This window comes from Prinia subflava, chromosome Z (assembly GCF_021018805.1).
Source record: "Prinia subflava isolate CZ2003 ecotype Zambia chromosome Z, Cam_Psub_1.2, whole genome shotgun sequence".
NCBI classification, from domain to species: Eukaryota; Metazoa; Chordata; class Aves; order Passeriformes; family Cisticolidae; genus Prinia; species Prinia subflava.
In genome coordinates this window covers 65,151,911-65,165,286 of record NC_086283.1, presented here as the reverse complement: position 1 = coordinate 65,165,286, position 13,376 = coordinate 65,151,911, and the positions used below count along the sequence as shown (strand labels likewise).

The 13,376-nt window shown below is 39.9% G+C and overlaps 1 protein-coding gene across 6 annotated transcripts in view; it reads right to left on the bottom strand.

Moving 5' to 3' along the window:
• ECPAS (Ecm29 proteasome adaptor and scaffold) overlaps window positions 1-13,376 on the bottom strand; it is a 61,527-nt gene that overhangs the window by 16,780 nt on the left and 31,371 nt on the right. For all 6 annotated transcript variants that reach the window (XM_063424012.1, XM_063424016.1, XM_063424013.1 and 3 more), the window contains 12 exons: window positions 13,094-13,228; window positions 10,963-11,128; window positions 10,384-10,556; window positions 9,812-9,913; window positions 7,919-8,042; window positions 6,866-7,011; window positions 5,759-5,813; window positions 4,841-4,955; window positions 3,884-3,949; window positions 3,525-3,642; window positions 1,595-1,762; window positions 663-742 (listed from right to left, as the gene is read on the bottom strand). In XM_063424012.1, the coding sequence (XP_063280082.1) occupies window positions 663-742; window positions 1,595-1,762; window positions 3,525-3,642; window positions 3,884-3,949; window positions 4,841-4,955; window positions 5,759-5,813; window positions 6,866-7,011; window positions 7,919-8,042; window positions 9,812-9,913; window positions 10,384-10,556; window positions 10,963-11,128; window positions 13,094-13,228 (1,448 nt within the window). The remainder of the gene's footprint in view (window positions 1-662; window positions 743-1,594; window positions 1,763-3,524; window positions 3,643-3,883; window positions 3,950-4,840; window positions 4,956-5,758; window positions 5,814-6,865; window positions 7,012-7,918; window positions 8,043-9,811; window positions 9,914-10,383; window positions 10,557-10,962; window positions 11,129-13,093; window positions 13,229-13,376) is intronic.

Below are 13,376 nucleotides of genomic sequence, written 5' to 3'. Positions count from 1 at the left end.
AAATAGTTAAGACAAATGAGAACTGTTTCACACTCCTTACTTTCCCCAAATGTTAAGTCTACTCTGTCACAAGAATGTCTCCTTCGGCAGAGAAAAAAAGTGCTCAGTCATTCAGGTAAAACCTGAGACAGGTGACGAAGGTGAAAAAGGCTGCTGTGGTCAAAATTGCCACTGCAAGCATTCCAGTGACAAAACTGTTCTAGTCTTCTTTTCTTTAAGCACATGATAAGAAGAAACCAAAATGATATTAAGTATGGAATTGAAATTGAAATGGAGGTTTTCAATAGAGCATAGCTACAAACTATTAAAAACAAAAAGCAGTTTATTAAAAATGGCATCCTGCTGCCAAATACATAATTCTCAGATTGACAAGGTTTTCTAAGAGGAAGCATTATGTCAGATTTAAGGACAGGCAAGAACAAGTACCAGAAAACTCATTCTTCAGAAAATGTTGTTTAGTATAAAGCTACACACAATTAAAAATTTCAGGCAAATAGCTTCGAGATTGTATCATACTTCCAAGGGCAGGCTACAAGGCTGGGCTCCATCATGATGAAAGGATATGTCCTCTTTCCCCCCTCAACTTCTTCAGGTTAAGTGTATGGTGAACAAGAGAAAAGAACCAAGTTCAAAGACAAATGTCATACTTTTCCTAGTAATACCTGGATTCTCTGATCCTCCAAAGACTGCTGGTTAGGTTACTGATCAAGTCTTCAAGAATTTCCTTCATGTACTTATCAACCTATAATTATACAAAGGAAAAATCATGAAACAAACACAGTTATGCATCTTTGTCCAGCCCTCTGTAAAAAAACAGTCCCTTTGGACAGTACAACCTGCTTTCAGCCACATCAGATGCACTAATGCCTGCCAGTGCTGTGCAAACTTTCTCTGACTGTGCTTTAGACATGCCTTTCTCTGCACTGCTCAAGTGGTTAACATTCTCAAAGATAGAAAAAGCCCCCCTAAGGCCTTTATCAGCTGAACTGTTAAAATGCAACATTAAGCATGTATTTACTCAAGAAGCAGTTGTGCTTTGATGAGGGATCAGAGTAAATGATTTCACATTAAGATTAGCTTTCCTAGATGAAAAAAATGCAAACCCAATTCCAAGCCCTACAGAACCAGAGCAGCGGCATGTTATGGAAATCACTTATTCCTTCAATACACCTGGGAGGAGTTCTCCTCAAACTGATGAAATAGCCTCCAACCATGGGCTTGGTCCCACTTAAAAACTGAGGATCTATATTTAGATGCTCCTCCTTTATGAAGACCATAAGGATTCCTGAAAAGCTCCTCATAAGCAGTATCAAAGCAATATCAAAGTGGAAGGACCTCATTTTAAGGAAATCATAAATTTTAATGCTGGCTGAACAAACCAGGTCTGCAATATCCTTTCACATATGAGAGACAGGGTAAAACCTGTGCGCAAGCTCCAAGCTCATCCACAGATTCAAATGTCTAATTTTCAGTGCCATATCTCACCCCTTTCTGCAGTACCCCTCCTTTCACAAAATGCACGAGTACCATGAGGATCTCCAGTACATTGCTGGCTGGCAGCCAAGCCCCTCACCGCACTTTGCTGCTCACTCACCATTGACTTGTCAGTGACCAACGCATTCCAAATGCTGGTCATTGCCTGTCGAATGCCCAGGTTGGGGTCAAACTGGTAACGGTAGAGCCGGGGAAGAAGCTGGGGCAAAAATGGAGCCAGCTGCTCTCCAGCCTTGGCAGCTATCACATTGAAACCAAAAGCTGCTCCCTGAAATGACAACAAAATAGTATTTGTTGAACCTTGTTCACTCACTCAGTTACTGCTCATGGGCACACTATGGTCAGAGGGAAAGTTGACTGACATGGTTCAGATTTAGACCAAATCAAAAGGTCTAGGAGGGTACCAGAATTAGCCCATCCTCACTGCTACAGTATCACAGTGATCTCAAGCACACAATCACACTCAGCAGACAGCACACTATTTCAAAACTTTCTTCCAACCTTTATTTCAAGATACTGATTGATCTCATTTGCAGAAGTAGAACTGGTGAATTAAAATGATGATGATTTAAATATGTTTTTCCAAAAGAGATACCCTCTTGGCAAAACTGTTGAAGGTGGGCCATTGCTTCCTTACAACTCTGATTTAGAAGAATTAGAATAACTTAGGAACTGAAAAACTAAAAACAAAGTAACTCCACCTTATTTCTAAAACCTGAAATTTCTGGGGATTGTGTTTTGCATCTGTCCATATTCACTTTAAACTTAAGTATTCTTCTACGACCTTTTCTTTCTCCCAACACTGTCAGTTCCACTGTCACTTCTAATACAGTGGAAATGAGGCTTGCCTCTGAAGTCCCACAGGATTTGGCAGGATAGCCCAAGAAGAAATGACTCAATTAAGGCAGTGCAGTGACTGCCTCTAATGACTGCATTTTTTCTGACTTGTAGTGGCAAAAGCTGCCACTCAAAACTCCACACTAGGGACTTCACAGGACAGAATGAATTGTTTGGGTTAATCTAGGAATCAGCAATAAAGACACATTTTCAGTTAGGACCACTGCCATGAAAAGCAAGAAGTCACAGGAAGTATAAGGAAAAGCAAGGCATCACCTTCAAGGCCCTGAACAGCATGCTCTGTTTAGCTCTTGTGGGGGGTTTAGAGCACAGATTTCCAGATGTGCCTTTCAACTTAAAAGATTCTGCAACTTCTTCAAATGTCAAAGCCCAACTCACACCTTCTGAGTGGATTTTCGTGATTTATCCTGACTGGAGAAATTCCACAAGGGTCAGGAACCTAACTATGTTCCTGTGCTTTTGAAGTCACAGTGCCAAGGGAGGTCTTGCGATATGTGCTGAATTGTCAAACTCTCGATGAGAGTTAAAGCTGGGACTTGTTTTTGCACTAAGTGGTGTCGGCAAGATTCAAAACAAGTTCTTCCATGCCTCTGTAAAGCCAGGGAGGAGTCCCCACATCAAAGCTCTGAATAGTACACCTAAATCTTCAAACTTATGATACTCCTTTTTTCACCTGAAAGTGGATCCAATAGTATTTTGGCTTTGCTGAAGCTCTCAGCTGCTTTAAAATATCAAAACTTGGGTTAAAAACTGATATTTTCAACAACAATGATTTTAGCAACTGGCTGATTACTTTCTGCTCTGCCTCCTTAGATAACAAAGATCACTTTCCTTGGCATCTAAAAATTCATCCAGTTTTCAAAATACTATAACTGTTTGAACACATTAAGGACTGTCTTTCTAAGCACACTCAAAAAAATAAAAGTATGTCAGTTGGTTCAGAAGGGAATGTAGGATTATATGAACACTCTGATACCAAAGTTTTGTAGTAAGAATTTCAAGTAATCCTAATTTTTTTTCTCAGCCTGCTAAATTTGCCTTGGCCTGATACCAAAGCATCAACATCCTCTACATGCAGCTATTCATAAAACCATATAACCAGGAATAAAGAAACGGATTTTGCTTCCAGAGTTCACAGTGGGAATTGAAATTGCATGAAAGCAGAGCATTACCTTCCGAGAATTCCACATGGCATGATGGTTGGCCAGATTCATGAATTTGTACACCAGGTCTGGCTGATTGAGGTCACTAGCCAGTGAACAAAGCTCCTTGTAGGTAGAAAGACCTTGACTTTGAAAAGCAGAAGGGATGTCAGTGTTACTGTTTCTAGATAGATAAATGCTGCAACATGTAAAGCTTTTTTCAATTCACATCCTAAAGCAGGCAGAGAAAGGGGAGTAGCACATCTGTGATATACAGAAATAGCTACAGTAACTTAGAGAACAAGAAGGAACAAAAGGTCAGGAAGCAGATCTTTTAGGGAATTCTGTTTCAGTACTGTGTCTCTGCCAAGAGACTACAGTAAACTTACCCATCTGGGGTTTTACTCAGACCTCCCTGAAATACCACAGTTTCTCCAGTCATCTCATGTTTGGCTCTGATAGAAAAGAGGTCCAGTATTAGTGTTACCAAACTCTACCACTGAATACATTGCATACTACAGAACAGGTAATGTTGCTTTATTAATTCAGGAACTTCACAATTTTTTCAGCTCCAATCCCACAAAAAACATATAGGTGTGCAAAGCTACACACACTGTAAAGAATGTCATTAATTTGTATCACATGTAATGTTAAGAATACATTGCAGCAAGTGAGAGTGCCGCTGTGCAAAGGCAGAAATCCAAAATACTGAATGATGACTCTTTAATTCTGTCCAGACATGAGCCATATAATGGAAAGCAAATCTCTACTTCAAAATGAAAAAATACCAATTCAATTAATCTTATTTCTTCCTGCTTACCACCACTGAATCTCTACACTCCAAGCCTAGGTTTTTTATCATCCTGTGGCCAAATCTACACCAGGTTAGACAGGAGAATAGCCATGAGTCTTGTGAGACCAGCATTCTTCATACTAAAGCTGACAAGTGACCATTAACAACACTGCCTTAGCAAAAGGTGCTTTCAGCACAAGTCACCACTTCTACGACATTCACAATTTGCAGAGTTGCTGCAAGTGGTCATTATTCTCTGCAATTACACAATGCAGCAAGTAGCAAATCTAACCAAATCCCAACTGATTTGAACTGCTTGAATCAGGACTGACATGTGATTTTGAAGCTTTGTTGAATGGAACAAAACCAGAATTACTTTGGTCAAAATACTCTAAGCTAATTTAAAAAATGTCTGTTTGACTCTCTGTGAATGGACATTGGCTTGCATTTGGCCCCAAAAACACCTCTTTCCACGTAAAAAGGAGGAACATTTTTATTCCCACCAGACACATAACTCAGAGTACTCTCTCGCTGTGTTCTGAGTTCACTGTACCTTTTCCCAGTCATAAGGGTATCAACGAGCGTAGTGACTAGCTCCTGCTGGTCATGTTCACTTCCTAGTTCATATATCAGCCCAAGACCTTTTGAAGCAACATCTTGACTAAGCTCTGCAAGAGATTTTACCATGCAAAATTCAAGATAAGCATGTAAGTAAGCCGTACACAAATTTCAAAAGTAAGGTTCAACCAAAATCAGGATGTAGCAAACACAACTTTGTGTTGCACTTCACAGCTCCCCACTTAAATGCAAATCTAGTCTGTCATGACACAAACTTTGCATTTTGAAGCTATAATTTGTTTTGAAGGCCTAGACCCTTTCAAATTAGGTGACATCTTCACGTAAGTATTGTTACTGCAAGTTGTGAAAACAGCAGAAAGAGTTCCAAGAGCCAGCAACCAGCATGTATACATGCAACCAGCATGTCTTCTGACATGCTGGTTGCACCTCCAATTCGTGGTAATACTCTCTTCAGCTTCACTGAGCTGTGCACAGGCTGGTGGACACCACTCTTTCCACTAGCTGCCACGGGTAGAGCTGTAAGCCAAATTGTGTCAGCTTGAAGAGGTCTAAGAGTTTCTGTCCATGCAGAACTCTGTGATGAGTCAAGTGCAATGAATACATCCTGCTGTACAAAACAGGGCAGCAGTAACACCACTCCTGTTCCTACAGGCTGAAGGGGCAAATGCAGTGTGTTTTTTAGCCAAATGCATTAAAAAGCTATGCTTCTTATCTCTGCACATGATGCCTAGAAAAGAAATCATTCTTAATTAACATAAGAAATGGGAAGTTCCTACAGTCATCTTTCAATGCTGACTCACAGAGTGTATCCGACTTTCAGCCTATTGAAAGATTCCCTCCAGTCTGCTGAATGCCCACAAAACACAACTCCTTAGGGTGCAACAGTACTTACCATCACTGTCTGACAGAATTGAAACAAATGCACTTTGAATATCCTTGAGATGAGACTGTAAGGCAAGAAAAAACCATTGCTTTGGATCCTTCATTTGGTCTCCAGGCAAGTTTCCAACAGATAAACAGAGGGTACTGAATCAGTGGAGTTGCCCATTTGAGCTACACTTATGACAACAACTGCCTCTCTTTCCAGACACACAAGCAGCAGTCTGACTGGCACTCACAAAAGAGAACAGTTAATTGTCCAGCCCACCCTGTACATACACCATGCCATTAGTAAACCACATATTTCATTTTCCTTGTTTAATACAAGGTAGCAATGCATCATAAATCTGGCTTGCAGCCAGATAGGGCTTTCCTCATCCCCAAACTGGTGAGTTGTGCCATTCGCCTACAAGGTGTACTGTTTAGATGAGTGCAATATGTGGCAATGTTTTATATATAAAAGCTCACATTTGCTAAGCAGCTTGTCCCAAAGCTCTTTATTAATACCTGGAGAGTACAAAATAGTTACTTGGTCCTATCACAGTCCACAGTACCTCTATGCAGATAGAGGACATTTTGGTTGGGAATGTTTTATTTTGTCTTTGTATAGGACTTTTCACGTTCTCTCATTATGGACAAGGACTTTAACTATAAGGTTCATAAAACGTACCAAAAATACAGTAGATGAAGAACACAGTAACTGCTCCTAGGTACCAAAGACAAACACCTTAAACAATGTTCTCCTTATCCTTCCCCTCCTAGACCTCTCGAAAATATTTTCTCAATGTAAACCCTTAACATTATACAGATACCAAACTCTTTTTCCCAAGGGAAGATGTAGTGCTACTTCATCTTACAACAGCTATTTACATTGAGCTTACTCTGACATGGATGTAAGTCAGATGTTTACAAAAGTGACAAACACCCTTGTTCATCTGCCAGATTGTCTGTTCCTCTAGAAACAAAAGATAGGCCATGTCTCAAAAAGCCCTCAGTAAACACTGTACCAGCATGGGGAAAAAACAGGCAATAGAAGTGAAGGGGAAGGAAGGGACAGAAATAAGGTGAGAAGCAAAAACAGGGACAAGGAGCCAGTGTTACAAAAACACATACTTCTTACCTTAATTGCTTTGTGGGTGCTCAGCTTTTTCACCAATGACAGAAGCCAGATGCAAGCTGCCTGCCTAACATGTGGGTTGGGACTGATGATGTGCTTATTCAAAACAAGGTCTAGGACCCAGGGCACCACATCATTCACTTTTAAATCTATATGAAAAAAATAAAGGTGGAGAGGAAGAACTTTTAAAAACTGTCCACAACCACTTAAATAAAAACAATGAAAAACCTAATGAACTCAAGAGTACTCAGGTGACACCTTAATCTCTGCTTATTTTGGAAGTCACCGGAGTCAGTGGGAAAGTAGTAATAGTAGAATAAATAATAGAAATACAGAATCCTCCTAACCCTTCATGAACATGTTTCAGAGCCTGTGGTCAAGAAGAGGTACCATTCACATAGCCTAAGACTCAGGGCAAAACTTATTTTTTTTGTTAGGATTATAGTTTCTGGAGAAATGACAAGGTTCAATTTATATGACATGCTCAGCTTCGTGTACACTACACATCTAAGACCACTCTCACAAAATTTAAAACATGTGTTTTCAGATCTGAGACTGACATTTACAGTTGCCTGACTTGATGATAGCCTTTTGTCACACTTTTATTTCAATGGGTACAGAATCTAAGTCCTTAAACAGAATTTCTGCATTTACTGCACATACATTTCACTTAATCATATCATTTGAAGTCTTTCTAAAACACTTGCAATTTGATTTTATAACCCTATTTTCCTGTTCAGGCTTCAAAATGGTATTTTAAAAGACTTCTGTATTAAAAACCTTAAACTGTTTTTGTTTGGCAAACAAAAAATAAAAAAAACTCAAACAAATACAAAGTGGTAACAAATTACATAAGAAGCTATTTAAACAGCCCATGAATAAAGCCTTCTGCCCTCTGAGCAGAAGGGCATGAAGAGGTAAAACAACCTGTATATAACCACAAACACAAAACCTCTCTTGCATGTTCTGTTACAAACCAAACACCACAGAAATGTAGCTTGGAGCCAAGTTAGTCCAGACGTTTCTCAACCCAGCCCTTTCATCAGAAAGGCCTACCTGAAGGAGGGATGTATTCCTCCTCTGTGACCATCCATGCATCCCGTGCAGCCACTGAGCTGGTTCCAACAGCAGCACTGGTAATAGCTTCACCAACAGTGAACTGCAACTCTATCTGTTTGGCCTGAAAAAATACATCAGAGCATCACAGACAGCATTAATTAAGGACACACCAACATTTCTGGCACTTCATCCACAAAACCACAGTCTCTTTCCCATTCCCAATGTTCAGCATGGTAAGATCAGTAACATCACTCTTTTGGTGAGACTATGTGGCACCTCAGAACCACTGAAGCTGGAAAATGAGGCAATGCCAAACTGTCTGAATTGAATGATAAAAGCTAAAATTTCTACATATTTTTAAAGCATACCTTTGACAAAGTATTTACTAGTCTCTGCAGAAGCTCAACTTGGTGAAAAGAAAGAAATCAACTGAATAAAAATAAAAGAAAGTTAAAATGATGTGATAGTGATCAGTAAAAATTGCTACAGCTTTACTGTAAAAGGGAAATAGTCTCCTGTCATTCCATCCAGAAGCTGATCTCTTAAAAGATGCAGAAACCTGTTTTCCACATTGAAATGATTCAGATGATACTTGTTTTGCTCCTCTGTCCTCCTTACACTATTCTCTGAGCCTTCAGAAACAGGATATGCCACTTTCTTGTCTGTACTTATGATGAATTCTACATTGTAAGAATTGGTTTCCACAACCACTGAGTACCTTCTAGATAGCTTTCCTTATGCTCCAGAAGCACAAAATGCTCAGGCTCTTGGAGAATTAAGCCCTTAGTTTCCTGCAATCTAAGATAAATAGGTTTTTTCAAGTACAGCTTTTATAAAAAAGTCGCAATGTCCCCTTGCAGTTACAGGAGAAAAACACAGAAACATCTTTTGATGTTTGGGTACACAGTATTCTCCGTATTCTTAAGCATTTTAAGTATAGTGATAGGACAAGTGGTTAATGGCTTCACACTGAGAGTATGCTTAGTTGAACTATTAGGAAGAAATTCCTGTGAAGGTGGTGAGGCACTGGAAGAGGTCGCCCATAAATGCCCCAGCCTTGGCAGTGTTCAAGGTCAGGCTGGATTGGGCTTTGAGCAACTTAGTCTAGTGTAAAGTGTCCCTGCCCACACCAGAGGGATTGGAACTAGAACATCTTTAAGGTCCCATCCAACCCAAACCATTCCATAATTTTGTGGTTCTTGCTTGTTTGACCACATCAGAATTGGAGGACTCAGTAAAGCTTGCCTGTCTGATACTCAATAGCCACTTCTACAATGCAGAATCCTATGTTAGTATCAGCAAGGAAGAAAGGTAAAACAAGCCAGAAATAAAGGACACAAAAAAACTTCTTTTATTTAATTTTGTTATCTGCTATATTGCAATATGTATAGAAGCTCTGAAGTACTGTGAAAGAATGCAGTACACTTCAATGATGCATTTAGATGGACAAGAGATACATATATTCCCATAAATGTCTAATTCAAATGAGTTGTATTAGCTGACATAGTTCAGAGGTATTTATATTACCTATTTTCAGGGTACTTTTGAAGGCTAAAGTACAGGCCTAAGGCTTTATTAATAAGCTCTTGAGATTTTATTCACATAGTGTACAAAAAAAAAAATCCGTAAGACTCCTGAAGGAGAATGAGTATTTGTCTCAGACTGAGGCAGAGACCTGCACTAGCAAGTTTTTACACTGCAGCATAAAACCTTTTTACCAGGTCCAATCTCTACCTCTGCTGTCTATTTCAAGGCAGTTTCAAAAAACCCAGAAGCACTATTACAAAAAAGTCAACTCCCTCTGTAAATCTGGCTCTAGAATACATAAAAAAGCATCCAAAGAGAAATACTCACTGTAGTATAAAGGATAATACATTGATAGTGTCTCACCTCCACAGAATCCATTAAACCCTGCAGCAGTAGCTTCTGGTGGGGAAAATCTTCATCTCCCACTGGCAAGTAACCTAATGTTTGTATTGCTCGTTCCTTCATCTTAAGTACAAACAAAAAAATAACACCATCATATAACCTTCCTGTAAGTCCAGAAGATGCACTTTAAACCCACTGTTCCTCACCCTTGCTGAAGCATCACTCAAGGTATCAGATGTACACACAAGCACCTTATTAGATCAATAAGTGCACCTCTTTTCCAAAGTAGATCAGAACAAATTTCCTGTTACCTTTGAGGATTATGAGCAGGTAAAAGAAGATACTCACATTTTTCTTAATTAAAATTAAGACCATTCGCATTTTCATCTCTTAAGCCCCTAGTTATGACAATAGAAAGCACAAGTGATAAGTGCTAAACAATATTACAAAGACTCTGACCCTACCCAACTCACTAAAGCTAACAAAAAGCCTAATTCCTTTCAAAAATGAGGCTGAGTTTGGCAGGTAATATATACACCCAGTGAGCATTCAAGAAATGACCAGGAATTGTAAGAACACTACAAAAATCTTGCCTTATTTGTTTCCTTGCTGGAAGGGATTCGGGCCAGTAAGTTTTCAACAAGTTGCAGCTTTGTAAATCCTGTTCCTTCGTTGGGGATCGGCAAGGGGCCATTCCTGCCAATCTCCCCAAGAGCCATACAAGCACCCACCACAAGGAAGGGAGAGGTACTGTCCAAAAAAGAACCTACAGAGAAAACCACACCAGGATGACTCAGACTTTGTATTATTATTATCTAGCAGTGGGCAGGCAGTTGTATTTTATCCATGCAAGAAGCAAAGCATTAAATCTCCTCTACAGCTGGCAGGAAGCATTATGTTAGAAAAAAAATGGAAGTGAAAGGAAACATTGAGAGGATTCTAGGCAATGACACCACTCCTGATTGTGCTGTTTTGGTCTGCAAGTTACAAAGTCCACCTAGGTTTTGTTGAAAGGTCCATGCATCTAATCAGATTACGTTCTCACAGGCTGTAAATTCTATCACAAAAATTGAACTCAAGATTACACTATCTATGGGCTGAGTATCTCAGAAAAATCCTCAGCCTGAGATGGATTAACAAAACAACAACTGTTAATGTTAGCAGGAAGTTACCTATTGTCTCTGTTGTCGACTTTATAAGTTGTTCTTGTTCCGGCATGACCGAAGTGTTTGGTTCTTCTATGTCATGTAGCTCCATTGTTCTGATTTTCCGCTTGGCCAAGTACCTTCCTACTGTAAATCCCAAAGCCAACAAGGATCCATGTTGGACCTCCGGGCTCTACAGACAACACCAACAGTGCAAAAAAATCTCATTTTCAAAGTAAGCAACACTTTGCACAAAGCACTGATTTAAAAACACATATGCACAAGCCAGATGAGAAGGCACCCTGAAGAATGCAGAGCTCTAACACATAATGAAACAACAGAAAGCTTGATATTGTTAGTGCTCTCTGATGAATGGAGTCCTTCAAGATTAATTAACAAAACTTAAGAGATCTAGGAGGACAGGTTAGGAATTTATCACCAGCACTCACATTCCTAAAGCTACCCTTTGGTAGCTAGACTTAAAAAAACCCCAAACTACTTTATCTCTACTTAGAAACCAGACATATTCAGACTAAGGGGACAAAATGTACTTTTTGGTAAAAAGAAGTAGAAGATAATTGCTCTACATTTGCATGGCTAAGAATGAAAACACAACTGGCCTATGCTGAAGGCAATGCCGCTACAGTTTGGCGGGCCACAAATCGTGAAACCTGATTAATATAATTAAATGTCAAGAACATCAATTTCTCCAGCGGATTTGGTGCTGGAACTATTTAATGACCATGTTTATTCCTAGAACTGAATTCTAGCAAGAGGATTTTGTGGAGAAACAAGGTTGTGAGACTCAAATGCTACCTAACTGGGAAAAAAACAACAAAGGGAAGGGTGTGGGGGCTTAAGCTTAGATTAGTTCATACCTCTTAACACTATAAATGTTGCACCAGGGCAATTGTGCTTCCAGAATGGGACCCTCAGCCTAGCCTGGTCACCAGGGGCTGTTCCTTGACGTGGTCTCACTGCAGCAAAGCCAGCAGAAGATAGATCTTTCCCTCATCTCCACTTTAGTTATCCATTCACACTGCAGTTCTTACTGAGACACTTGGATGACCACCACCCCTAGCTGTACAAATTTAAGTGGTTTTGTACAGTAGCAGCAAGTCAGAGCTCTACCTAACTCAGACTCACAAAGGCATGGGAACACCCTGCTTTTTTTATTTTCACAGTTCACATGGGTGAGTGGAGCAGAGCACCGCAGTGGGGGATTGGGACCCATCTATACTGGTTTCGTGACTGCAGGAGCTGTGCCCTACACAAAACGGTGCAATGACATGGCTTTGGCTCACAGGCAGAGCTTTCACAGATTCAAAATAAATCATGTTTGTTAACTACAACATAAAGCAATCAGCACTTCTTGTCAGCCTGTTACCTGCAATGTAAAATGGTGGCCCTTCATGTCCTTTAGAAAGACTGATACAAAACTGTTTTGGGGAAATAGAACCTAGAAATGTTACTCCTTTTCCCTCCCACACATTCAAGACACACACAGAAACCAGACCAACTTGTTTTCAGGATTCCTTTTCCATGCTTGCAGTGGCAAAATGGAGAAATAAGGATAAGGGGAAGTGAAAGGAGCTGCTGAAGAAGGGAAGGCAGGCAAACCCAGCATGTAAAGACACAGCTGTGGAGGAGTCCATGTCGGGGCAAGAATAAAGAAGGCACAGCCCTAACAAAACACAAGATCCTGAGGTAGCAAGGACCCAGGAGGCAACTATTGCTCAGGAGGGCATGAGTTGAACATTTAACAAGTTAAAAATTTTCTTGATTCTGTGGGTCCTCAGGAATAAGGAACTGGTGAACAGTTTCAGGTAGGTGGTGTGATCCATTACCACTCAATGGGATGTGGCTATTTAGCTGGCTAAAACTGATTAAACACATGATAGTGCTTTGCTTGGGACGTGCTTCCAGGAAATCCTCCTACTGATCTTAACAGATCTTATTCTTCATGGAATAATTTATTTAAAGATTGGTTGCACTCACCTACAACAAAAATCCTTTCTCACTATCCAGCTGAAAGTCAGTTAGTTAATTTTACACCCTGATCAAGGTTAATACGTCCTGGACACATGGTGACATTAAAATATCCTATGAGTTACGTGACATGAGAAAAAACAAGAAACCGACAAAGGAAGGCAGTTACATGGTTGTCTTTTGTCATCTTGATCAGCTGCTCCAAGGATGCTCTAAGCTCATCTCCAGACATTGTGGACAGGACTACAGAATAAAACAGAGCTGCGAGCTCACGCATTTCCTCTTTGTTAGTGTTCATCAGGTTCTATGGGAGTTAAAAAAAAAACAAACTATGAAATATGGAAGCAGCTACTTACCCAGTCTGCTCACAAAGAGCTTCAATACACAAAGACAATTGTCACAGAGATACATAAATAGTTCTTAATTCAGAAAGCACTCTTTAAACCAACAGC